The sequence below is a fragment of the Eucyclogobius newberryi genome, unplaced genomic scaffold (genome assembly GCF_026437365.1).
Source record: "Eucyclogobius newberryi isolate DKJ021-1_F unplaced genomic scaffold, fEucNew1.0.hap1 SCAF_9, whole genome shotgun sequence".
In the NCBI taxonomy this organism is placed as follows: domain Eukaryota; kingdom Metazoa; phylum Chordata; class Actinopteri; order Gobiiformes; family Gobiidae; genus Eucyclogobius; species Eucyclogobius newberryi.
This window is the reverse complement of record NW_027316532.1, coordinates 32,940,542-32,968,179: the sequence shown is the minus strand read 5'-3', so window position 1 is coordinate 32,968,179 and position 27,638 is coordinate 32,940,542. Positions and strand designations below refer to the sequence as shown.

Here is a 27,638-nt window from a genome sequence, read left to right as displayed (position 1 = left end):
CTTTATAGCATCCAAACCATTGACTGTGTCCAAACCCACTGGATCAGCGGAGACCCTTGTGCCATGAAGCCTCCAGCTGCGTGTGGAAACCAAGAGGAGCAGAGATGCGGATAAAAGTGGTAATGTAACCTAATTATGTCGATGTTGTCGCCTATTAATCATCTGCTGAGCGCGTTGGGAATGCGTCGTTTTGTGACCTCTGTGAAATTCGTGATGTTTTTTTTTGTTTTGTGTTATCTCTGTGGCTGATCGGAGAGGGTCATTTGCATTTCCATTACGTTTGAATGAATTAACCAAATGCTATTTTTGTACTATTTGTGTTTGAGTTCCATATGCAGTCGAGCACGAGGAAGCGCTGCTGTGATGGGTTTCTGCAATTAAAACTATTAAAAGCCTCTTATGACCTGGATTGCACATGATCTTTATGTCTGTAAACACATTTCAATCTGACGTGTCCTACTCTGCAGTGTCAGGGAGTGAGTGGCATCCTGGCCGTTACCATGGTGACCAGTTTGATGTTGGTCTACAAAGGTATCTACAGTGACAGTGCCCCCATGCCACCTACACCTACTCACGGCTCACCCCCGGCCCCTGGTGCGGCGGTGAAAAGCCAGGACAAAGTCACAGAGCCAGTGCTGCAGGGATACACAGCCGTCCTGGATCGAAAGGTAACGTTCTCAATGGTGACTAGTCCTCGAAATGTCGACTAGTCCTCATAATGTCGCCTAGTCCTTGAAATGTCGACTAGTCCTCGAAATGGTGACTAGTCCTCGAAATGGTGACTAGTCCTCAAAATGTCGACTAGTCCTCGAAATGGTGACTAGTCCTCGAAATGTCGCCTATTCCTCGAAATGTCGACTAGTCCTCGAAATGTCGCCTAGTCCTCGAAATGTCGCCTAGTCCTCGCAATGGTGACTAGTCCTCGCAATGGTGACTAGTCCTCGAAATGTCGCCTAGTCCTCGAAATGTCGACTAGTCCTCGAAATGTCGCCTAGTCCTCAAAATGTCGCCTAGTCCTCGAAATGTCGACTAGTCCTCGAAATGTCGCCTAGTCCTCGAAATGGTGACTAGTCCTCGAAATGTCGCCTAGTCCTCGAAATGTCGCCTAGTCCTCGAAATGTCGCCTTGTCCTCGAAATGTCGCCTAGTCCTCGAAATGGAGACTAGTCCTCGAAATGGAGACTAGTCCTCGAAATGTCGACTAGTCCTCGAAATGTCGCCTAGTCCTCGAAATGGTGACTAGTCCTCGAAATGGTGACTAGTTCTCGAAATGTCGCCGAAAGACAGGAAGACGAATTCCATGAATAGAGTTTGGGATTGTGTCGTCATATCTCATAGACAGGCCTGTCATAATACTTACTATATTGACTAATCGTTCAATATATAATAAAAAGAATAATATTTTTTCAGTCTAAAAAATGAATGTGTTTAACTTTCTTTGGATTAGGGATTTTTTTTTTATTTTTCTCTTCACTTTATTCATATGTTTTATAATTAACATCTATGACAGATTAGAGATATTAGATTCCTGCCCCCATTTTTTACAACACGCTTCCCTTGGAAAAAGGGTAACCTACTTTAGTTATTGCTAGTGATGGGCAGATTGATACCAAATATCAATACATCAATACAGACAGAGGTTTCAAAAAGTTTCGATACTCGATTTATAATGTATCATGAAAAAATGCAGATTCTCAATCAAATGTTAATTTGTTTTTAAAATATGTTGTTTATAGTTTAGGATTTCTGCACATATATTACCAGTATGGGATTGATATTGCACTACTTTTCATAGTATTACATGACATTGGAGCTGAAAGTATGGTGGTATGGTATGGCCCATCCTTATGTACCATCCAGTGGTACTTTCAATATTATCGTTTACTGTGATATTTTTCTGCTGCAACATACCATAATTCAAAATGTGTAATTGTGACAGGCCCACAGACTTTGCCTCGTTTTAAACTAGTTGAGATTTCAAGATGCTAAATACTAGACATATTAATTCTGACACTCCTGTGGGTTAAACGTTTTTGCCATCAGTGACCCAGCAGTTTATTGGTTGTTCCACGGCTCTTTTCTTCACTTTTTAGAACTGTTTTAGCTAAATCTCTATTGACGTTTTACATGCTTGTACACCGACATAACAACGTTATGACAACGTTTTTGACATTCAAACCTGAGTGCTATTGTCTAATCTCCAATCTCTAATCTCTAAACACATGCAAACTCTCCACGGTTATCTATTTTACACCTCTAATTTTCATAAGAGGTCATTTTGTTATCCAACTACAGCAGTTTCAGCTGTAGTCTGTTGTATTGTGTGTTGTGGTTGATATGGAAGTAAATGCAAAAACAAAATGGTTAAAATGGAGTTAGAAAAACTATAGTATAATGTCGCTTTGGCAATTTTGGGACGGATATTGGTTTGATCTGAGGGGAGCAATCCAATTTGGGAAAATGCGATACATAAACTGTTATAGCCACATCAACTGCCGCCACAAACCTTTAACATACATCTACACTGAAAGATTGCCAGTTACTACATATCTAATATATGTCTAACACATGAATACTACAAACTGCCTGTTCAATACTCTCCCGCCATGAATATAAAGAGAGACATGCAAATAATCAGACGCTTCAGGCATCGCCCCAGTAAATGAAAAACTAGCAACAATATTTTGTATGTCTGCTTGATTTGTATGTTACATTATGTTCTTTGCTGCCTCGTGGGCCAAGTTCAGAGAAGTGCATACCTCACAGAATATGATAACAAGAAATATATAGTGGTCTATTTCTGAACGGGCACATTTACATTTACCGGGGCAATTATAACAATCGTCTCTTTGGCTCTTCTTTTCTCCACGTCTCTATTTATATTTAATGCTGCTGCTGCTGCTATGAAATATTTAACCACAAAGCACTTGAAATGAGATAGGTTTCTGCCGATGTTTTTCTGCCACGATCTCTACCGCTGTGAAAAGGCAGAAGCTAATTGTTTGTCTGTCCTTTTTTTGTAGATTTCTCTCTGATTCTGTCTCTCAACGACGGAGATAAAAGCGCGCAGTATTTAGCCCCTCGTGACCTCGATTAGTCTGGACCATTACAAGATAAAACCAGGTGTCAGTTCTTTGTGTGTTGCTGGCCTCTCCCTTTCAGAACTTCTGCACATTACTGTGTGCAGCCTTTTCTCTGCTGTGAAAGCCCGTCACTTCACAGGAGCGCTGCGTTACAGACTGCTCACACGATTAGATTGATCACCCGGACAGCATAGTGCGGGAAGATGTGCACACAAACACAGCCGAGTGTAGAGGATGATTCAGACTGCTATAATGCCATGGAAACGACTGTAGCTTCCTCATAACGTGTCTCATTTTGCTTGAATCTAATTTAGACCAAATACAAAAATGATACTCTAATAATCTAGCACAATCTAGCTGGTGCTTTATGACTGTTTATGCCACATCAATATTAAAAATCTCTGCAGATAATTTACTGGAAGGGGAAAGTGTCTTATTACTCAGAGTTTCGCTTGGATGTCCACCAAGTATCTCGTGGCGTCTGGGGGATTGATGGATTCAGCATGCAAACGTTTCATCCTGCTTTGTGTCCATCTGTCCCTCAGAGCTGGACTTACATTCATAACACAGCACAGTGGCTCAGTGTCATCCGCAGACCAGTCGCTGTGTCCTTGAGCAAGACACTTTAGCTCATGTGTGAGTGGCTGACGGCTGATGGCGCAGGTTTGCAGCCTTGTGGGGGCAGCTTTTGTTATAGTAGTTTACTGACACAAAGTATGGAATGAATGAATAATGCAGGTAACTGTAAAACGTCAAGCAAAAATATATGATTAAGGATTCTAAAATTCAATATGATACAAATTGTTATTATCATTATTATTTTGATGTAGTCCTTTTGTATCAACCCATTCAATTACATACCATAGATTATAAAAATTAAACAAACCAAAAATGTGGTTGATTTTTTATTGTCTAAATCATCAAACTATCAAAATAGGAATAAAATGGACGTTTGTTAGTCACACTCTATTATGCTTTTTACTTAAGTATTGTGTAATGTGTAAATAATGCTGCATTGAGTCCCTCACTGTTCATTCCATGGAACTCATTTATTAAGATGAGATAAGATAAGATATTCCTTTATTGTCCACACATGGGGAAATGTCATTGTTGCAACGCAGTAGATACAGAGGAAAAGGACAGATCACAGGAAGTTTAAAACACACTCTTAATAGAAGAACTCTTATAAACAAAACTATTATAAACAAAAACTCCTATAGACAAAACCTCTCATTTCCTAATAAGGAATGGGGGGAAAAATAAAGATAAAATAAAATAATAAAATAAAATAAAAACAGCTAGCGTAAGACAAGATAATAATAATACTACTAATAATAATAATAATAATGGTAAAATAAACACTTATTCACAGAAGAGCTACACTCTCTCAGTGGATTAGTGACTCGTGCCAACAGTGCTCCACCCCATATCTTTCAAATACATATTCAGGTTGTGTGATCTGCTTGTACTAATTGTGATAAATACTTTTGCCACTAATGAGACCATTTATGTTTCGACTGGTCTTTACTCCCCATTTGCCTGTTGTTCATTCGTTTATCTTAAACGTGAAATTTGGCAAACACACTGGTGATATTAGATCTGTCTCGATAATTACTACATCAACTCATCACTCAATATATGATAGAAAGAATAATATTTTTTCAGGCTCAAAAATATCGAGCATACCTTTTCAATGGACTTGTAGGGATTTTCTTTATATTTGTTTGTAATACTAGGCCTCTATGATAACATTTGGACTGTAGTTTGTGAAATAGTTAACATCTATGACAAATTAGACATACTAGAAATAACAATAATAAGTATTTAATTGTGCTATTTATTGCGTCTGTGGCATTAAGATGTTTCAATATTACTCTTTATCGGGGTATTTTTTTCTATCAATACAAATAATCATAGTTCACGATGCGTTATTGTGACAGGCCTACACACAGCAACCTGAAGTAATAATACTCATTCAAATGCTAATAATATATCAATTCCCTGTAAATAATATATAAGTGTGAAATCAAACACCAGCCTCCGTCTTCTTCCCTCACCTGATCTGTGAGCCTACTTCATACGAGCGTCATTACTGCTACTGCACATGTCACAACCCACTGCTTGTTCCTTACTTTGTATTACTTTACTTGTTGTTACAAAAGCAAAGAGGAAAACAAGGGGAGGACATTTTCTGTTGTTGTGCTCCTCGTGCAAGTTAGACCTGTTTATAAGTCTTCTTTAAAACTTACGTTTTATTAATGTGTAAGTGTCTTTATTCTGTTGTTTCACACTTGTGTTGTCCTATGTGCATTTGTGTTTTAAGCACTTTGGTCGACTCTAAAATAAAATAAATTACAAAATAGATGATCCCTCTTGAAAAGTAGAAAATAAAAACTTGATGCTCTGCCAGTTGCTTTTATCCATGGAGATCTTATTGTTCTGCTTGCAAAGGTATTATACGGAGCCCCGCAGGTGACATTAGCAAAATATGATATTTTCACGCGGCCACGAGATATTATCACGTAATTTTTTTTGAAATATCACGAGGGAATGTGATAATTATCACGTGGCCACGTGAAAATATAATATTTTGCTAATGTCACCTGCGTGTCTCCGTAGTATTACATTAAATATAACTAAACTATCTCCATAGGGACAAGGCAAGGCAAGTGTATTTATAGAGCACAATTTGTACACAAATAATTCAAATTGCTTCACACAACTGAATTAAATGCATTAAAATCATAATACAAACAGATGAAAACATAAATAATCAGTATATCATATGCGGGTAAAAGTCTTTCAGTCATATTGGATTTGAACATTGAGTAGATCAATCAATCAAAGTTCCTTTGTTAAGCACTTTCCAACAGCCAAGGGGTGCACAGAGTGCCTCACAGAGTGCCTCACACAGTGCCTCACACAGTGCCTCACAGAGTGCCTCAGAGTGCCTCACAGAGTGCCTCACACAGTGCCTCACACAGTGCCTCAGAGTGCCTCACAGAGTGCCTCACACAGTGCCTCACAGAGTGCCTCACACAGTGCCTCACAGAGTGCCTCACAGAGTGCCTCACACAGTGCCTCACACAGTGCCTCACAGAGTGCCTCACACAGTGCCTCACACAGTGCCTCACATAGTGCCTCACAGAGTGCCTCACACAGTGCCTCACACAGTGCCTCACAGAGTGCCTCACAGAGTGCCTCACACAGTGCCTCACACAGTGCCTCACAGAGTGCCTCACAGAGTGCCTCACACAGTGCCTCGCAGAGTGCCTCACACAGTGCCTCACACAGTGCCTCACAGAGTGCCTCACACAGTGCCTCACACAGTGCCTCGCAGAGTGCCTCACACAGTGCCTCACACAATGCCTCACACAGTGCCTCACAGAGTGCCTCACACAGTGCCTCACAGAGTGCTCACACAGTACCTCACACAGTGCCTCACAGAGTGCCTCACACAGTGCCTCACACAGTGCCTCACACAGTGCCTCACAGAGTGCCTCACACAGTGCCTCACAGAGTGCCTCACACAGAGCCTCACAGAGTGCCTCACAGAGTGCCTCACACAGTGCCTCACAGAGTGCCTCACAGAGTGCCTCACACAGTGCCTCACAGAGTGCCTCACACAGTGCCTCACAGAGTGCCTCACACAGTGCCTCACAGAGTGCCTCACACAGTGCCTCACACAGTGCCTCGCAGAGTGCCTCACAGAGTTCCTCGCACAGTGCCTCGCAGAGTGCCTCACACAGTGCCTCACACAGTGCCTCACAGAGTGCCTCACACAGTGCCTCGCAGAGTGCCTCACACAGTGCCTCGCAGAGTGCCTCACACAGTGCCTCACAGAGTGCCTCACACAGTGCCTCACACAGTGCCTCACACAGTGCCTCACAGAGTGCCTCACACAGTGCCTCACAGAGTGCTCACACAGTACCTCACACAGTGCCTCACAGAGTGCCTCACACAGTGCCTCACAGAGTGCCTCACACAGTGCCTCACACAGTGCCTCACAGAGTGCCTCACAGAGTGCCTCACACAGTGCCTCACACAGTGCCTCACAGAGTGCCTCACACATTGCCTCACACAGTGCCTCACAGAGTGCCTCACAGAGTGCCTCACACAGTGCCTCGCAGAGTGCCTCACACAGTGCCTCACACAGTGCCTCACACAGTGCCTCACACAGTGCCTCACAGAGTGCCTCACAGAGTGCCTCGCACAGTGCCTCGCAGAGTGCCTCACACAGTGCCTCACAGAGTGCCTCACACAGTGCCTCACAGAGTGCCTCACACAGTGCCTCACACAGTGCCTCACACAGAGCCTCACAGAGTGCCTCACACAGTGCCTCACAGAGTGCCTCACAGAGTGCCTCACACAGTGCCTCACAGAGTGCCTCACAGAGTGCCTCACACAGTGCCTCGCAGAGTGCCTCACACAGTGCCTCACAGAGTGCCTCACACAGTGCCTCACACAGTGCCTCACAGAGTGCCTCACAGAGTGCCTCACACAGTGCCTCACAGAGTACCTCACACAGTGCCTCACAGAGTGCCTCACACAGTGCCTCACACAGTGCCTCACAGAGTGCCTCACACAGTGCCTCACAGAGTGCCTCACACAGTGCCTCACACAGTGCCTCACACAGAGCCTCACAGAGTGCCTCACACAGAGCCTCACAGAGTGCCTCACACAGTGCCTCACACAGTGCCTCACACAGTGCCTCACACAGTGCCTCACAGAGTGCCTCACACAGTGCCTCACAGAGTGCCTCACACAGTGCCTCACACAGTGCCTCACACAGTGCCTCACATAGTGCCTCACAGAGTGCCTCACACAGTGCCTCACACAGTGCCTCACAGAGTGCCTCACAGAGTGCCTCACACAGTGCCTCACACAGTGCCTCACAGAGTGCCTCACAGAGTGCCTCACACAGTGCCTCGCAGAGTGCCTCACACAGTGCCTCACACAGTGCCTCACAGAGTGCCTCACACAGTGCCTCACACAGTGCCTCGCAGAGTGCCTCACACAGTGCCTCACACAATGCCTCACACAGTGCCTCACAGAGTGCCTCACACAGTGCCTCACAGAGTGCTCACACAGTACCTCACACAGTGCCTCACAGAGTGCCTCACACAGTGCCTCACACAGTGCCTCACACAGTGCCTCACAGAGTGCCTCACACAGTGCCTCACAGAGTGCCTCACACAGAGCCTCACAGAGTGCCTCACAGAGTGCCTCACACAGTGCCTCACAGAGTGCCTCACAGAGTGCCTCACACAGTGCCTCACAGAGTGCCTCACACAGTGCCTCACAGAGTGCCTCACACAGTGCCTCACAGAGTGCCTCACACAGTGCCTCACACAGTGCCTCGCAGAGTGCCTCACAGAGTTCCTCGCACAGTGCCTCGCAGAGTGCCTCACACAGTGCCTCACACAGTGCCTCACAGAGTGCCTCACACAGTGCCTCGCAGAGTGCCTCACACAGTGCCTCGCAGAGTGCCTCACACAGTGCCTCACAGAGTGCCTCACACAGTGCCTCACACAGTGCCTCACACAGTGCCTCACAGAGTGCCTCACACAGTGCCTCACAGAGTGCTCACACAGTACCTCACACAGTGCCTCACAGAGTGCCTCACACAGTGCCTCACAGAGTGCCTCACACAGTGCCTCACAGAGTGCCTCACACAGTGCCTCACAGAGTGCCTCACAGAGTGCCTCACATAGTGCCTCACACAGAGCCTCACAGAGTGCCTCACACAGTGCCTCACACAGTGCCTCACACAGTGCCTCACACAGTGCCTCACAGAGTGCCTCACAGAGTGCCTCACACAGTGCCTCACACAGTGCCTCACAGAGTGCCTCACAGAGTGCCTCACACAGTGCCTCACAGAGTGCCTCACACAGTGCCTCACACAGAGCCTCACAGAGTGCCTCACACAGTGCCTCACATAGTGCCTCACAGAGTGCCTCACACAGTGCCTCACAGAGTGCCTCACACAGAGCCTCACAGAGTGCCTCACACAGTGCCTCACAGAGTGCCTCACACAGTGCCTCAGAGTGCCTCACACAGTGCCTCACACAGTGCCTCACACAGTGCCTCACAGAGTGCCTCACAGAGTGCCTCACACAGTGCCTCACAGAGTGCCTCACACAGAGCTTCACAGAGTTCCTCACACAGTGCCTCACAGAGTGCCTCACAGAGTGCCTCACACAGTGCCTCACACAGTACCTCACACAGTGCCTCACAGAGTGCCTCACACAGTACTCACACAGTGCCTCACAGAGTGCCTCACACAGTGCCTCACAGAGTGCCACAGAGTGCCTCACACAGTGCCTCACAGAGTGCCTCACAGAGTGCCTCACAGAGTGCCTCACACAGTGCCTCACAGAGTGCCACAGAGTGCCTCACAGAGTGCCTCACACAGTGCCTCACAGAGTGCCTCACACAGTACCTCACACAGTGCCTCACAGAGTGCCTCACACAGTGCCTCACACAGTGCCTCACAGAGTGCCTCACACAGTACCTCACACAGTGCCTCACAGAGTGCCTCACACAGTGCCTCACAGAGTGCCTCACACAGTACCTCACACAGTGCCTCACAGAGTGCCTCACACAGTGCCTCACAGAGTGCCTCACACAGAGCCTCACAGAGTGCCACAGAGTGCCTCACAGAGTGCCTCACAGAGTGCCTCACAGAGTGCCTCACAATTAAAAAGGCAATAAAAATAATCATACATTAAAACATTTTAAAATTCTTAAAATTATATACCTTAAAGAACTATGTGTCAAATGCCCGCCTAAAGAGTGTCCTAAAATGAGACTTGAAAAATGACAGTTATATACCACAGTTCAGGAGGAAGAGCATCAGTCCCGTGTTCTGGTCGTACTGCAGCTCGTTTGGAGAGGCGGCTCTTACAGTCTAACCTCTGTAAACAGATACATTTATCCAAGTCACATCAGATTTGTTGACTGCTAACACTTTTTCTTTGTTTCTTTGGGCCAAAGGCGATGACTTCGGTCTTGTCTGAGTTCAGCTGGAGAAAGTGGCGGCTGGTGATGCAAAATATAGGGGGTTCTATTTGACTTATCAAAGGTGGAATGGACGTTATCATATTTCCTCGTGGCGTGGATAAATCATTTGTCCTGCCACGTATCAATCATAAAACGCACTTATCGCTCACCTGCAGCCGCTCGCGGTTCATCCCCACGTTTCCGCGTGTCTAAGCGCATGGATCTATCATAATATAGTTCCCTCAGTGTACGGGCAAAATGAAGACGGAGAAAGACAGTTCGAGCTGACGCAGAAGTGGACAGAAATCTACGTTCTCAAATCGCCGAAAAATCGTCCATTGCGCCTTTAAATGTCCCAAATTGAATATTTCAAAGTATCTTAAATACACACTTTTGGTAATAATAATACAATGACTTAGAGGCAGATACTATTTGTGAGAAAATACATTTGACACTTTATAAAATATCATATTGTAAAGACCAAAACAAAAATCTGATACTGTATCGTTTAGTGCAATTACTACAATAAGAGGAAATAAAAACACATTGTCCATTTACGTTTTGTCTGATCTTTGAACCTCAAACAAGTCACATTTTGTACATTCAAGAGAAAAGGACTGAATCACGACGTGTCACTTTCACCACAAAGAGATCAATATTAGATTTTATCACCATATTTCCTAACCTGATATAAACATTTGTTCTTCATGACTCTCTAGTGGTGGTGATCTCAAAAAACCCTCCATAAAGTTGATCAATTTCATTCATAAAATGTATTGCGGGCTGGAGAATGTCTGGTGCAGTCCTGAATGATGGGGTTGGCTCTGAAAGCAATTATGATCCGTCTTCTCCCTCGAGAGGTGAATAAACAGGATGGCAATGATGAGGATCGGCCTGTGGGTGGTAATCGACTGGGAACGCTGCATTTGGGAATAACACTCTTTTTAATGCACTTTGAAATGGAATGAACATAAACATCAAAGTGCCCTGGCCAGATTTCGCACTGACTCTTTCTGGTTTAATAGTCTTAGAAAATGTGTCGGTTCAAAGGTCATGCATTATTGATCAAGGTTGAAAAGAGATAAGAGAGTGGGAGTTGAATTGTACTTGGGCTTATAAACTCTGGACTAATTTGTTTGTTTAATTTACTCAACCTAAAGGTGCTCGATGGAATTTGTCTGACGGTCCGTTGCTATAGAAAGTAATTGTCAACATTGATTATTAATTAATCAATGTAATAATTAATGTTAAGATGTGGCCTTATACTAGTTTTTATAGAGATCAAAGCCATGCAAACTTTTCAGAAAAGGTCCAATTATTTTTAATTGATGTTTATTTTTATGTTAATGACTGACACTTACGAGATACTAGTTTGAGGATCAATTAGTGTTACTTTATTTATTCACTGACTGGTCCTCAAACTAATTTCAACGACATAAATTGGACATAATTTTCCGAATAGTTTTGCATGGCCTTGATCTATATCAGAGCTTGTAGAGGCCACATGTTAATATTGATTAATTACACTAATTCAAGAATAATCAATGTTGAAAATTACCTGCTATTGTCTAAAAATGTGTTTCTAATCATCTTTGTTGTTTTGGTAATGAGTATCAAACATCTGTCTTGGAATTCACTTTGAAAATGTTTTTATTGTGACAAAACTAGTGATTGCACTTACATTAGCAACAAATGAAGACACAATATGATGGAAATGACACATTAAAACAGGTTGATGCCATTATTACGCTCCTCTTTTTTTCTGCCTTTCACAAGCAATGCATTTGTTTTGAACTCTGGCAGTGAATTATTTTTTTCCACAGCATTGATTTTTTTGATGGTTTCTAGCATGGAAACTCGAGTCGCATTTTGAAGTTGTCTCTGGACAATTGTGGAAAAGATTGGCTCAGTGTAGTACATCCACAACAAAATGTAATGAGTGATTTCGATGCGGATTACTATTCTGATCTCGGCAGTTGCAGGCTCTTGCCGGAGAAACATTATTCTGTTGCATGATGTATCTCCGACTGGATCAAAGCCGGTGAAGACTTGAGGAAACACGTTGATGCTGCAGACAAACATAGACACAATTCTCCCACTATAGAGTGCGGCTGAGGAGTTTAAATATAGTGTTAGGAGCAGCAGGGCAGGTTTTTGCACTGGTAACATCACCTGCATGTCCTGACATCCACACACCTCAGAACCTGATGGAGTGTGAAGCTCCGAGTGCAGCTCTGAATGCTGATGTAGAGCTAAATTAAGGTCAGGAACAATTCACATGAAGATACTCAAGAATGCTGCTGTCAAACAATCAGAACAGAAACGGCTACAAAATGAGGAACTGAAATGATTTGAAGTCCTTTGTGGTGAGATGGTATTAAAATCCACAGACCATAGATTTTGTTGTTGAATCTTTGTGTGTTTGAGTGCAGACGAGTACAATTGGTTAAAGTTAAAGGGCAAGACGTCCCACATAAAGAGGTTACACTATTCATGCATGAATTTCTGGAATTGTTTTTGTGATTAATAGTCTTGAATAATTGCTTCTTGCAGAATTAACGTTTTGATTTATTGTCTCGTCTTTCACGTCCACAGCCCTTGAAGATGTACTGCAAAACGTGTGCCCTTGTCACCAGCTCGGGACAACTAGTCGGCAAAAATATGGGTGAAGAAATAGACCAATCACAATGTGTAATCCGTATGAACGACGCTCCCACTCATGGCTTCCAAAAAGATGTCGGCCGGCGCACCACTGTACGTGTGATCGCTCACTCCAGCCTCCAGAGGGTGCTAAGAAACAGGCAGCAACTGCTCAACTCCAGTCAGGACACAGTCTTTATACACTGGGGTCCTAGTCACCTCATGAGAAGAGACGGGAAGGGTCATGTTTACAACAGCCTGCGTCTGCTGAAGCATGTGATGCCCACACTCAACATCTACACCATCTCTCCAATCCAGATGCTGAAGATGGATGAACTCTTCAAGAAAGAGACTGGGATAGACAGGTAACTGAATTAGAGCAGAAATTGATTAAGATCATTAAGAACACCCATATAAAAAGCTCTCCTCATAGAGAAAGGCCAATTTGCATATGAAGACAGCCCACATTGTAATAAGACTACAGACACTTCAGTCTCATGTACGGGCTCGTGTGCAAATGTCACACTTTTATCTCGCTCTCATGAATTAAGACGAATCATCAGGTCCCATTGAAAGATTAGGCCCATCTGCTTCAGGCATCTAGTCCCTTTCCCTCATATTTACACTGTTGCATGAATGTGAATCTATTAAAAAGGTATTCAAATGTGTGTGATGTCATTCAGGAAGATATCCAACTTGTGGCTGAGCACCGGCTGGTTCACCATGGCCACAGCCCTGGAGCTGTGTGACAGGATCAGTGTGTTCGGCATGGTGCCACCCGACTACTGCAAGTAAGTCATGCAATCTACTGTGATGCAATCTACTGTACTGGCAGTGACGAGAAGAATACTTTAGTTACAGAATACTGAAGACTGAACACCACAGAAAGACAGAGTAACTGTGCCAAATACTTTATCTTTATTCTAAATTAGTATTCTGAATACATATTTTCAGTACATATATTCAGTTACTTCCCAACACTGTGTACTGTACCATGTAAGTGTATGATATCATTTTGCACATACAAATTAAGACTTTAATTTGAGCTATGTTAAATTAATGTGTTTCAATATGTAATTGGTAGCATATTACTTGCAATGTTTTAGGTTATTGTTCTGCATATAGATGAAGTACACAGTCTTAAAGTCTTTGTCTCAACTCAATAAACCAAAGCTTCTCAAAGTGTGGGGTGCACCCACAGTGCCATGCCAAGGGAAGTTTGAGGAAATACAAGCACGGGGGTTCATCTCTGCCCAAAAACCCGGGGCTGGTAGGCGTTTGGAGAGGCTATGGAGGATGACTATTGGTCGGCCCCAAAGAAATTCTGTCAAACCGTCCGGCGCCTCAGGAGGGGGAAGCGGTGCTGCTGACCTCGACTGGGGATGTCGTTGGACGGTGGAGGGAATACTTTGAGGACCTCCTTAATCCCACTGTCACGTCTTCCAAAGAGGAAGTAGAGACTGGGGACTCAGAGGCTGGCTCGTCCATCACACAAGCTGAAGTCACTGAGGTTGTTGGCAAACTCCTCAGTGGCAGGGGACCCAGGGGTGGATGAGATCCGCCCTGAGGACCTAAAGTCTCTGGATGTTGTAGGACTGTCTTGGCTGACACGTCTCTGCAACATTGCGCGGCGGTCGGGGACAGTGCCTCTGAGTCTGGACTGTTCAATAATTGAATTGTTAATTTTACCACTGTCCTGGTAAAATGAATAAGCGCTTAAGCTGTCTCATTGTTCTGCTGAGCGAGCTTGAGAGGCTCTTGTGTGCAGCCAGTGGGTTTAAGAATGAGGTGGTGAAGAATAATAAACAGAGTGCTGTGTTCTTCTGATCTTTCTGTTTGTCTTTGTTCAATCTCTACGCCTCCTCCCCGTTGCACTTAGCACAGTTTGTTTTATTCCTCTCTCTCTCTCTGTTCTCTGCAGCTCATCCTTGCGTCACTCCGTACCATATCATTACTACGAGCCCTCAGGGCCTGAAGAGTGCTCCTTGTATCTGTCTCATGAGAAGAGAAGGAAGTGGAGCCATCACTTCATCACTGAGAAGATAGTCTTTTCAAACTGGGCCCAAATACTGAACATAGACTTCCACCAGCCGGAGTGGGGGCCTTCTGCCGTCAGGGACAGTTCGTCCACTGCTGTTCCTGCTGGATCCTGAGGTTTCTCTAGTGTGAGGATGGTGTGAAATATGAATGTGGACACTTTGGGCCCACTCAGCCACTCTGAGGGGGAAGCCACTGAACAAGCAGCTGTTACGGCTGTTCGCCCAGTGCTCAGGCAGCCTAAGACAGGATAAGGCAGAATAAGACCACTGCACACAGCAACAACACTGCTGTGGAAATGTAATGGGATGAAGTCATAAGAGAGCAATGAAGGTTTACAAGTATAAATGGAAAGCTTTGTTATCTGTGCGTTTTCATAATTTAGTGCAGTATTTTCTGCTGTGTGAGCCTTTGAGCTGCAATGAGGATAATCGGGAGGACTGTTGACTTCAAAATCAAAAAACACATCTAGAGGATCAACAATTTTGCAATTGTCATAATTAGAGACTAATGGCTTTTGCCATAATAATAAGAGCTGGTTCGTTTTTCACAAAAGATTTCTTGAATTGTGTGATCGTTGACAACAGTGGCCCTCAAACCTCGATACTTTAAACACGACATCTTTTTTCATAACATAAGTAGATCATTTTACATTCTGGTCATTGTAAACCGCAATATTGATCTAAATGGCTTGAAACTGGTCCTGTTCAAAATTGCAGAACTGATAAGCTCCGCCTTTTCATTGTGACATTCCCTTGTAAAAGAAGCAGTAGATTGTCATTTCTGTTTTCATTTTTGAATTGTGTCTTTTAAAAGCCTTAACTTTTCAAATATTCTTAACTAAGTACGGGGAAGTGGGCGGAGATAGGACGTAGGTGAAAACAGCATTCGAGCAGGACAATACAAGATTACTCAAAATGTAAATTAATGATGAGGAAACGCTGTTGTAACAAGCTCATTAATTGAAGTTGATTTAGCATAACATGTCCCCTTTAAACCATGATTAGTATTAGTATTTAGTATTTAGTATTATTAATTTTAGCAACAAGCTTGCAGAGACTTCGTATCCATGTTGGAAAGGTAATTACAATGCAGGATAATGGACAAAAACACAGTGAACAGATTCAAAGGGTAAAGATGCATGTCCAGAACAACTATCAGTCTACTGTCCTTTTGTGTGTTCAACTGTGATTTCAGCAGAAGAGTGTACACGGGTGGAATCTTAATGTGGTAACGCTCTCACGCAGAGCTGGGGTGTCATGCTAAGTGCACTCTGCAAACCAACGACCTCCTCTGCAGGTAGAAAGGTTGGGATGAGGGGCTTCAAAAGACAGACGGGGTAATGCGTTATTATTATCGACCTTGGGAATAAAAAAGGCAGGGACAATCAAACATTTTACACATGTGAGATGAATTCCTGTGGGATTGATGCATGCTGTAGTCGGCCCTGGTATATTTATTATGGTGACACACAAAAACTAAATGTGTGTGGCCCTTTTTATTTAACATGTTGGTAACAATTAATATTTGGTTTAATCACTTGTTTTACAGAACAGTGTTTAATGATGTGTAATAACGATACAATTGCCAAAGAAAGTGGAATTATTGAATTTTTGGAGATGTTATTTAACTTTCCATGAATAAAGATTTTTCTATGAACTCTTAGTTGTTCATTTTTCCTGTAGATGCCTAAAAGATGATTTACTTTAGGTTACTGCAGTAACACCTATGATCACATCCACTCACACGTTGGGAACAATAGCAACCACTGCTTTGTGCTAAAGCCCCGGAGAAGCATTAAGGAGAGATTTCAATAAAATATCACGTCATTTAAATGTGGTGATTTCTTGATGGTCTTGACTATTGAATTTATACTGTAGAATTGTTTGGGGGTCGATGAAGCACTGAGCTGGAGATTAGCGAGACCAGTTCAAGATAAATTTAAAGCTATGATACAGTATTTAATAAATCATTTAATTGAAAATAATTTATATTTGGGAAATTATGTCCAATAACACAACGAACTATTGTAGAAAAAGATGCAGTTGTCAGTTTTGTTTCAGCATGGGGGTCCACAGTTGATTTCATGGTTGTGTTGATGGTCCTGAAACGTTTGGGAAGTAGTGACTCTTTGCTACCACCTACTGGACACATGCATCAGGATTCTGCGTCACAGTTTTGCCATTTCGTAGTGGTTTTCAGCCCTAAATTAGTCTAGTACATAATTGAATGAATGAATAAATGCTAAAATGCTCCCTGAGTTCAAGCATATTCAGAGTATTACAATTTATTTGCTAGTGGCCCGTTTGTCACAGACAGGAATTGCTTGCTAGAGATATTTGGCTTAAGATCAAGGACACCTTTTGTCGAATGTCCCCACCCTCTCTTCCCATTTCACGCTTCAGCTGTCCTGTCCAATAAAGCCTTCAGGCCAGAAAATCTTTATAAAGAAGAAAAGAAAATGCCATTGTTGCATTAGGCTATCGACATCTCATGTCATGTGGTTAAAGTACAAGATCATGCACTAGGGCTGGGTATTTTGTGTAGTACCTCAGGATGCTATGCATATCCCGATACAGGGTCCATGATATGATAAGACTCCAGATACTCGGAACGTGATACGATACATGTCCTGATACATGGATATCCCTTAAAACCGGCGATAAACGTTGACTAAAATTATGTTTTTATTAAGTAGAACAACAAAATGCAGTTGAATTTATATCAATATTAGAATACAACTGTCCTATGATTAAGTCACATGTTCAGCTCCTGCATAAGTCTGTAGGTTAAGAAGTGTAGAACTTGGCAATTTATAATGGCTTTATGTTGTTTAAAAGCATCACAATGCACTCTGTATCGATACACGTATTGCCAAGAAGTCCGTCATGATATATCACGATATCGATATATTGCACACAACCCTATAAAGCAGTCATATTCTATTTTTCACAAATTCTTGACTACAAACAATATCAATAATGTAGTATGATTTGTTTCACCAAAGTCGGGCACAATGGGTAGAAATGAGGCGTGTTCACAGCATTTTTTCATGTTCAACATCATTAACATGCACTGTCCTGACAAAATGAATAAACAAACAAGCCATGCTTAGCTTCCTAGCTTGTTGATGTGATCTAACAGTTAATAACAGTTTTGACAAAGGCTGTTTTGTAACTTTCCACTGCTAAGTTCAGCTCCTATATCAATTTTCTAAAAGCATCTTGGTCACAGTGCCTTTGACTGCTAGAGAGAACTGAAATAATGGCAGAAGCTTGTACTGTATGTGCAGCCCAGAGTCTTGGCCTGGCAGTGATTATGGAGGAAGTTTCAGCAAAAGAGCCTGCATTATAGGTGATTTTCCCATCTACAGTTGGCTTCATGCTAGCCCCTTTTGTGCCCGCTAACAAAAGTATGTGATTGTGCTCCGTGCCTGAGCTCAGAGCCATTGTCTATGTCATTGTACGCAGCAGCTCTGACACCACACCTGCAGCTGTAATGTCACCTGCTTTTAGATAGAAATACAGTAAGTGACCATTAACCAAAATGTGGAGGTGTTGAGAAGGAATTACCAACCAATGTGAGAAATATGTGTTGTAGTTTCAGTTTCTGGCGCCTATGTTCCAACAATTATACTGCTACGTTTTTGTCCAATGTTGGTGAAATAACAAACATGAGCCACATAACTGTAACCCCTTAATCCCAAGCAATGCAAGATATGAAGAGGAATGTGTCTTTCTCTGATTAAGCCCTTTCCAGCGGTGTAGGAAGCACACAAGTGGGATTCCCTTTCTGCAGCTATAAGGGCGTTTATGGTGCATTTACTGGAACTTGACAGCTGCAGGAATATATGATTTAAACTCCAATCCTACAGTAAGTTGTAAACTATTAACCACAGAATTATGTGTATTTACTTTGATGATTTGGCCACGAAAGATGTGTATTGTATATAGCCTAAACAATGTTCACAATTAAATTATGTATATTGTATGTTGAGATAAGTTATGTACCGAAGTTTGAGAAAATACCGGTTGTGTTACTGATGGACAAGGTGATAGATAATTTGTTTTGTTCCTTCTGTTTTCTCTGGCTTGGGTGATACAAATAAATTGCGGCTGTACTAATCCAGCGTGTGGTTTTATTGGTTTAATGAGGGCCCTGAGTCCCAGCTTCGTTCTTCATGAAGTGGAACAAATGTGCTGCTGAAGAGATTGAAATATTGCAGAAAACTCTCATTCTCAAAACAACATTTTAATGTATTAATGCTGTAATAAAAAACATGGTTGTTGTCTTAAAGAATTAATTACAGAAACCGATGCGAAGCTGTCAAATCAATTAATTCGACTAATATCGTGCTTTTTTTGTTTTATATTATATGGTCAAACTTCTGATATTAGTCAATCCAACGTCGGTAAACTCAATTTAAATAAACCTGTTTTCACTGAGCAAGAGCCTGGAGGAAACATGGTGAAAAGTCCTGCCACCATATATTTACATAGACTGTTGTAAAATGATACTCCAACCACTGTCACAGCACTGGGATTTCTCATTAATTAAAGTTCACCACAAACCACATGGAACACAAATGACTGTAGTCATCATGAAGTATTTCATTAAAACAATTTAACTAAAGAAAAAACAAATTGAATATATTTGCAACTAACTGACTGATTTTGTATCATTATTATTTGTGTGTGTGTGTATATATATATCCATACATACATTGTTTGCTATGTATCTCTCTCTCCTGGTATTCAATCATCTGAATCTGGTTCTGGTTGATGTGAGTGGACAGTCACTGAGGAGGGATGTGTCACTGAGGCTGCAGCTCATCTACTCCTCTTATTTAGAGTTGGCCGCGGCGCGGCACAGAGGTTCCACATCCAGGCTTTCAAAGGAATATCAAAGTATTATTATTCTGATTCACCCCCGGAACAACAGCATATTGTTATTTACGGATACTTGACTACTTTGAAATGGATTTGGGCGTTTGGTACGATGGGGATTTAAGGACTCACAAAGAGGTATGGAAATTCCATTTTTTCACTCAATAATTTGTTATGATGAATATCAAATTGAGACCTTTTGGTGTTTTGAGCAGATGTACCGAATCCCTGTTTTCCTTGCCTGTTTATGTGACTAGAGCATGCTGGTCAATGGGAGCACGGCGTGTGGGGCAGAGCTGAGCGCCAACAGCACATGTGGCACCTCGGAGCTGTCTGTCAGAGCCTCTGTCATCTCCATGAGTGTGGGGATCCTGTCCAACAGCCTGGCCCTCCTCATTCTGCTGAAGTCCTACAGACATGTGCACAATAAGACCAGGGCGTGCTTCCTGCTGTTCGCCAGCAGCTTGGTCATAACTGATCTGTTGGGGCACCTCATCATTGGGGGCTTGGTGCTGTTTATTTACAGCTCCCTGAAGATGTGGGATGTGTTCGACCCAAAAGGCGTCCTCTGCAGTGTGTTTGGGGCCTGCATGGTATTCTTTGGCCTGAGCCCTTTGTTCCTGGGGAGCCTTATGGCTGTGGAGCGCTGCATTGGAGTGACCCGGCCACTGTTCCACTCCACAGCAGTGGCAGCTCACCACATGAAGAGGTTGCTGGGCCTGAGCTGGCTGCTGCCTGCTCTGGTGGCAGTACTGCCGGTGCTACTGAGGAGACCTTACAGTGTGCAGAGCTCCAGAAGCTGGTGCTTCTTCCACATGGAGCAGCCCCAGGATTGGCTGGATGTCCTGCTGCCTCTGCTCTTCTCCAGTCTAGGCTTGTTGGCTCTGCTTCTCTCCATCATGTGCAACACTCTGACTAGCTGCGCCCTCCTGTATTCCCGACTGAGGCGCAGACGCCGCTCAAGGAGCACATCCTACCACCTGGAGATGATCTGCCAACTGCTCGCCATCATGCTGGTGTCCTGTGTGTGCTGGGGCCCACTGTTGGTGAGATCAGCAGTACCATGTTACTGTACTCTCGGTATTTGACGACATTTGTTAAGATTTTGCTCAGTTGAACTGTCCCAGTTGACTGGGAACTAAAGTAATACCAATGTATTCTCACAGTTATAAAGCCTCCAGCATGAAATTATCACTCACATGTCGGGTTGGTGTTAGTAAAGTTGTGAAATGACAATCATGTGTTTCTATTAAAAACAATAATAACAATTGGACTAAAATATTTTGATGGAACAACTGCTAAAAACCCTGTACATCACTGTCCATAATTATCCATACACTTATGCAAACTGCATTGCAAAAGACTCGAAGCGGTTGAGAAGTTGAGGCAGTTGATATGTAATTTACACATACAAAATATAAACATGACATCATGTGAATAGACCAAAACCAACCAGGCCTCCTCGAGATATTTTTTATTAATACCATTATAATAATGATAGGTCTGCGGAGAATTAAAACCAGTGACTGAATGCACATTAAGACAAATAATAGCTGAGTTAAATCTAATGGGGTTTGTCTTGTTCCACTGCTCTGTGATGTCCAGGTCTGTGTCACCACGCTAAGTATTACGAGCAGACAGAAGACAGAGATCCACAGTCTGCTGACGGCTGTAAGAATGGCCACGTGGAACCAGATTCTGGACCCCTGGGTGTACATCCTGCTGAGGAAGGCGGTCCTGAGGAAACTCTTCATGTTTGTGCACAGTGTGTGGACTGTGAGGACTTCAGAACTGCAGTTGTGGCAGAGCAGTGGCCAGCGCAGCTCTGTGGACACAAGCCGCTCTGGCCATACCGCGGCTCCTCTGAATGACACTGTCATTAAAACCATCTCATAACACTCTATTGATCATCCATGTGAATCTACTGTTCATTGAGTCATGCTTATGTAGAAAAAATACTTTTACTTATTTATGCAGTGAAATTACAAATGCTAAATGAGGAACGTCTGCATTTGTGCTTAAGAACAAATAGTGTGTTTATGCTTTTTGTGTATTTCTGATGGTAACTGGGCTAATGTGTAGCCTACCTTGTGTGGAAAATAACAGCACGTTGGATGCAATCTGATCCATCTTAAGTTGTATGTGTTTCTTTCTTCAACAGAATTGAAAATTACAGAAACCTTTCTTCTTCAGAATAAACGGTTGTAGGGGGTTGTATAGCCAAAGTAGGTGGCACATCCTACTGAATGAAAAAACGTTTTAGGTTATCAAGAGGTAAGCCTACAGGTAACTAAAAGTAATCACCACTCTCAACTGGGGTTGACTTCGGGTTGGGCACCACTATATTGATTTATTGAAAACATTGATCATTACTAAAATGCTAGGACTACAATTAGCCTACAATGTTAAACATTTAATGTTTTGAATGAAAATATCATAAGGGTTCCCCAGCCTCTACGCGTTTGAGAATCCCTGGTCCATAATACTATTAAATTACAAAAGCAATTTGAATTGGATATACTGTACAAGAAATGGATTGAACCAGTTGTTTTTGTCGAGACCCCCATTGTCCAAAAGGGGGCAGCAGAGCGCCGCACTGACGTTACTCGATGCGGAAGAAGAAGCTTCATATTGTTGTGTGACGTAATCCGCTCTCAGACCTCCATCTTTCGGTGCTGCATGTCTCTGAGGACTTTAGAGCAGGTTTGGCAGCTCAGACACTCTATTGTGGGCAGCGTGTGGGGGCTGTGGGTTCAGGGTGCTCAGTGCGGAGGGTGGTCAGTGCTGCTGCTGCAGCTGCTGCTGCTGCTGCTGCTGCAGCTGCTGCTGCTGCTGCAGCTGCTGCTGCTGCTGCTGCTGCTGCTGCTGCTGCTGCTGCTGCTGCTGCTGCTGCTGCTGCTGCTGCTGCTGCTGCTGCTGCTGCTGCTGCTGCTGCTGCTGCTGCTGCTGCTGCTGCTGCTGCTGCTGCTGCTGCTGCTGCTGCTGCTGCTGCTGCTGCTGCTGCTGCTGCTGCTGCTGCTGCACAACACACACCTCCACACACAACTGCAGAGCGCGATCTACATTCATGTGCAGATGTTGTAGTCGAGTATTACGCTAATGTCGTTAAAGTGTCATCTGTATTTCCTCACGCCTCATATATCAAGTATAACTTGATAGTTCCTGCTCTCATTAGATTTCACTTCCACGTTTCTCATTTGCAGGTTTCAACATGAATCAAGAGAAACTGGCAAAGCTCCAAGCTCAGGTTCGGATAGGTGGAAAGGTAAGGACTGTTTGATCATTAAAAGACGTCTTGATTGTAATTTAATTTGTGCTTGTTTTAACCTTAGAGCTAGAGCTATGAAGACTAACATAAAGTGATTTAATTGTAGATCTACCATCACGTCTGAAGATTATTTTATGAAAACTATAATTTGGTTGATAAAACCATTACAGCATAAGAAGTATTTTAGGAAGTTAAATGAAGTTGAACTTAAAACAATGCATTATTTGACATGAACCCTCATCTTTCACTTTGTGATATCCAGTTTACATTTAGTGACCGTCTTCATTGTCCCAGGGCTCTGCGCGCAGAAAGAAGAAGGTGGTGCACAGAACAGCAACAGCTGATGACAAAAAGCTTCAGAGTTCACTGAAGAAGCTGGCGGTCAATAATATTGCAGGGATTGAGGAGGTAAATGCATGGAAAGGTTGAGTACTAGAGATGCTAGTAATTACAAAATAATATAATATATTTCACTATTGTCATAATTAACGTATCAGATTGTTTTCAGTGGTTATTGTTATGTAGTACCGGTATATTATTTATTTATTGTTATACACAATACAAATGCACAATTTGAACACAATTAACAAAACATTAGGTAAATATTTTAATGGCTTCAACTTAGACTCTAACTTGAACCATGAGGACATAAAAATGACTTGGATTTTAGAAATGTTGTCTTACAACACTCATGATGATCTTCTTGTTTTTAATTTTAATACATCTTTTCAGGTGAATATGATAAAGGATGATGGCACTGTTATTCACTTTAACAACCCCAAAGTGCAGGCGTCTCTGTCTGCGAACACGTTTGCCATCACAGGCCACGCTGAGACGAAGCAGCTGACGGAGATGTTGCCTGGGATCCTCAGTCAGCTCGGAGCGGACAGCCTCAGCAGCCTGCGCAAGCTCGCCGAACAGTTCCCCCGCCAAGGTGCGTGAAACCTCTTATAGTGAGAGGATTGAATTGTGTCTGCGATGGACTGTTTAGAAGATCTTGTGCCACACAATCTAGGCTTTCAAAATAGCACAAGATGTATTGTTTCAGCCAAATCACTCTTCTCTTCCCCTTATTCTGGAATCCCACCTGAGCCATACGACGTAATCCTCCCCCAGCTTGTATTAGTTCACATAAGGATACCGGCCTCCAGAGAAAATACGTTATTTTCAGGCCACCCAGGGAATCGGTGCATTGTTGACTTGTTGGTAACATGAACTTTGGACATTTTAAAGAAATATTTTTATAGCATATTTTAAAGACTTTTCCCTTTTTCTCCACTTGAAGAAGTAATAGAGGATTTTTCACCAATTTGAGAACTCACCTCCCACCCTCCTGTTCTTTCCAAGACGCCGCCCACCATCAAACCTCATGTGGAAGCACGTTACAGCCCCGCTGCTACACGTGCGTTTGTTTATTAGCGCAACGGATCGCATCGCGTCTTCGCAGATTTCCAAGCTCTAACACAGTCTTTCTCTGTCGTCATGTTTGACTCAGATTCCTTGCCAAAAATCTTCTATTATTTCTTTAAGTGAATGGAGTTCCTGCAAGATCGAAAGTGTGATTATTACGGAAGTGCCAATCGTGGCAAAAAGAGGGAAAAGTGGGCGGCACGAAATAAGTACATTAACGTAGTGGCCATCACCGTAACAACGGCTAAACAAATAGTTCAACAGTCACTACCAAGCAGAAAAGAGAAACTATGGCCCCGTCCTAATACTCGCACTACACACTTAACTGAACTGTATATTTTCTGAACGTGTTTAGTCCACAAAGAGCAGGGCAGGTAAACATGAGCGTTGTGAATGTGGTAAAAACAAACAACAGCGTGAATCGGCTGTCAGTGGTGTTGTTAAACTGTAGTCGAGTTAATCACAGCCCAGCTCAGTTTAGTTTGGATCATTTGCTGAATTGGCCACAAACAAACAATAACAAGCTTAATGTGTTTACAGTGTTGTTGCTGGACATTAATATTAACACTGCGTTCCAAATTATTATGCAAATTATATTTTTCTCTGATTTAGTCGTCATAATTTTCAATAATTCAAATGTTATTGAACAAACCTCCCAATGATAATACCATATTTTCCGGATTAGAAGCCTATCACTCCAGAGTATAAGTCGCACCAGTCAAAAAATACATAATAGAGAAGAAAATATATATATATAAGTCGCACTGGAGTATAAGTCGCATTTTTGGGGAAATTGATTTGATTAAATCCAAGACCAAGAACAAACATTTCATCTCGAAAGGCAATTTAGAATAATAACAGATTAGAGAGAACATGATGAATAGGTGTACGTATGCTAACGCTAACACCTTCAGCTATATGAGGCACAGACAGAACTGTGGTAACGTATGTTAATATGTTAACGTAACATATTAACAGTTATTCAGATAACTATAGCATAAAGAACATGCTAACAAGTTTAGCAAAGCATCAGTTTTACCCCAAATCACTAAATCCATTGAATTCTTCTTCCTCTGTGTCACTTCTAAACAACTCCCCAAACTCTGGAAGTAGAGGAAGTGCAGATGCACGGCTTAGAGCTTAGAGGGCCCTTGAGCGCCCTCATGTGAAATGCGGTTGCCAGTGTGAAAATAACGAATAATATCACATATAAGTCGCACCCCGGCCAAAACTGTGTGAAAAGGTGCAACTTATAATCCGGAAAATACAGTAATATTCTTTGTCAAAAATGAAATCTTAAAATGCACCGTTCCAAATTATTATGCACAGCAGTTTTAAACCATGAAAATGTTCATTTGTTAAATTAGAAGCATTAGCAGGTCATATTTACTGAAATCAAAAGCTATTTCAATAAAAAAAATCTTAACAGGTCAAGTTATATTTTAACATCGGACCCCTTATTTGATTGGAGCTTCTCAATTCTTGCATCCATTGAACTTGTGGAGAGTTTCTGTTTGAATTTCTTTGCAGGATGTCAGAATAGCCTCCCAGAGCTTCTGTTTGGATGTGAACTGCCTCCCGCCCTCATAGATCTTCCGCCTGAGGATGCTCAATGTCCTCAGTGGGGTTGAGGACAGGGGAGGGGGGAGGTATTCTTTGCAGCATGAGATGGTGCATTGTCATGCATGAAGATGATTTGTTACGGAAAGCACCGCTCTTTTTGCACCATGGAAGAAAGTGGTCAGTCAGAAACTCCACATACTTTACAAAGGTAATTTTCACAGCTCTTTCCCCGTGATTCAGGCCCAAAACATGACTCCGTGGAACGTCCTTCTTAAGTAGCTTTTTCTCTAATTGGACTTACCTGGCAAACTAATTGGCACAGGTGTCTGATGATGATTTCACTGACCCAAAGAGCCCTGAGACACAATATCCTCCACGAGTTTCACTGGAAAATAAACAGAAATGACCTTTTATAACACTTAAACACAATTTGCATAATAATTTGGAACACGAGTATTTAAAATATCATTAGTTTAAAAGTTTAGATATTTCCTTCCATTATATCCAGTTAGCTCTCGCTGCTAAGTCGCTAAGGCAGAAGTGCTGCGTCGTTTGAAAACATTACCATGAAATGCATTGTGGGAAATGTATGATTTAAACCTTCTAAGACTTGGGACAAATTGCTTTGAAGTGGGAAAGTGCGAGTGTTGGGACGGGGCCTACTGGCATGAGCGAGTGGGCACTGGATATGGATGATTTCTTAGATAAATATGTGATGTTGCAATCACCAGATCAAAGAGTAAACAAATGCTCAACTGCTTTGAGCGACTAGCTTAATGTAGACTTTTACAGACGGTGAATTTACAGGTGAAGATTTCAGTTTCAGTTTTACTCACTGTAAAAGAGTGCAAGAACAAAACTGTGTAACGCACGGCTCTGAGTTGGTTAATATTTACCTAAATGATATCAAAAGCCCCTTTGATTCTCTTCTCGTCTCGTCTCATCTGCTGTTTGTAATGTTGGGGTGATTGACAGACTTGTGCATGTCGGTCCTTGTCTTTTCCTTCAATGGTGAGTGCCGGGGAGCTGAGTTCAATATGTGAAATGATATGTTAAATGTGTCTTTTAGATGAATGACACTTTAGTTGACTGTTACGTCATTGAGTAACCAGAGGTGACCCTTGCTTTCAAGACTAGATTTAAATGAGTTAACTGCTGAGAGAAATGCAAATCAGTTTTTCTGTTTTGATTGTCAGGAGGAATGAACCCGAACCAAATGTCATTTATTTCTATGTCTATTCTGGAAACTTGACTTTCTGTTTGTTTCTGTCATAGCTCTTGACAGTAAGACTCCAAAGCCAGAAGACATTGAGGAGGAGGAGGATGATGATGTTCCAGGTAACATGTCTAATAGCACAATTTGAAATGGATTTACACATAAACTAAAACGATGATTTGAGACTCTTTGCTTTACATTTGCAGACCTGGTTGAGAACTTTGACGAAGCATCTAAGAATGAGGCAAACTGACAGGAGACTTTTTGCTTTAATGGACTGTAATAAAAGGAGAGGCATTCTCTGAAACCGGAGACATTTTAATTCCCTCTGGATGTTGGGCTCATGTGTGAAACAGTCAATTCCCTGCAACATGTACATCAACTGTTTCCAGGATTCCTGTAATTATCAAAGCTAGTCTTAATACTTTTTTGTTTTTTAAACCAATAAAGGTGATAAACATTTTAGATGGTGATGTGGTCCTTTGGTGTGGGAATCATGCTAATCCTACTTATTTTTGTGAAGTTGTAGCCTCA

The 27,638-nt window shown here is 42.6% G+C and overlaps 3 protein-coding genes across 3 annotated transcripts; all 3 read left to right on the top strand.

Moving 5' to 3' along the window:
* The first annotated feature begins 7 nt into the window (after nt 1-7).
* st6galnac5b (ST6 (alpha-N-acetyl-neuraminyl-2,3-beta-galactosyl-1,3)-N-acetylgalactosaminide alpha-2,6-sialyltransferase 5b) lies at nt 8-15,106 on the top strand. Its single transcript, XM_072438529.1, has 5 exons — nt 8-119; nt 468-668; nt 12,680-13,089; nt 13,408-13,515; nt 14,646-15,106. The coding sequence occupies exons 1-5, from the start codon at nt 105-107 to the stop codon at nt 14,875-14,877; spliced, it is 966 nt and encodes a 321-aa protein (XP_072294630.1). The 5' UTR covers nt 8-104; the 3' UTR covers nt 14,878-15,106.
* A 4,801-nt stretch (nt 15,107-19,907) lies between these two features.
* ptgfr (prostaglandin F receptor (FP)) lies at nt 19,908-21,543 on the top strand. The gene is made up of 2 exons (XM_072438075.1): nt 19,908-20,693; nt 21,253-21,543. Exons 1-2 carry the CDS (start codon nt 19,908-19,910, stop codon nt 21,541-21,543), a joined length of 1,077 nt encoding a protein of 358 aa, XP_072294176.1.
* A 680-nt stretch (nt 21,544-22,223) lies between these two features.
* On the top strand, nt 22,224-27,569 carry btf3l4 (basic transcription factor 3-like 4). The gene is made up of 6 exons (XM_072438189.1): nt 22,224-22,350; nt 22,851-22,912; nt 23,210-23,323; nt 23,648-23,849; nt 27,164-27,226; nt 27,311-27,569. Exons 2-6 carry the CDS (start codon nt 22,859-22,861, stop codon nt 27,355-27,357), a joined length of 480 nt encoding a protein of 159 aa, XP_072294290.1. The 5' UTR covers nt 22,224-22,350; nt 22,851-22,858; the 3' UTR covers nt 27,358-27,569.
* Nucleotides 27,570-27,638: the final 69 nt, after the last annotated feature.

Coding starts and splice junctions, on each gene's coding strand:
- st6galnac5b (XM_072438529.1), top strand. Junction 13,090..13,407: donor AAAGAGACTGGGATAGACAG/GTAACTGAATTA, acceptor GATGTCATTCAG/GAAGATATCCAACTTGTGGC. Junction 13,516..14,645: donor GTGCCACCCGACTACTGCAA/GTAAGTCATGCA, acceptor TGTTCTCTGCAG/CTCATCCTTGCGTCACTCCG.
- ptgfr (XM_072438075.1), top strand. CDS start 19,908: ATGCTGGTCAATGGGAGCACGGCGTGTGGGGCAGAGCTGAGCGCCAAC. Junction 20,694..21,252: donor TGTGCTGGGGCCCACTGTTG/GTGAGATCAGCA, acceptor TGTGATGTCCAG/GTCTGTGTCACCACGCTAAG.
- btf3l4 (XM_072438189.1), top strand. CDS start 22,859: ATGAATCAAGAGAAACTGGCAAAGCTCCAAGCTCAGGTTCGGATAGGT. Junction 22,913..23,209: donor AGGTTCGGATAGGTGGAAAG/GTAAGGACTGTT, acceptor TCATTGTCCCAG/GGCTCTGCGCGCAGAAAGAA. Junction 27,227..27,310: donor GGAGGATGATGATGTTCCAG/GTAACATGTCTA, acceptor TTACATTTGCAG/ACCTGGTTGAGAACTTTGAC.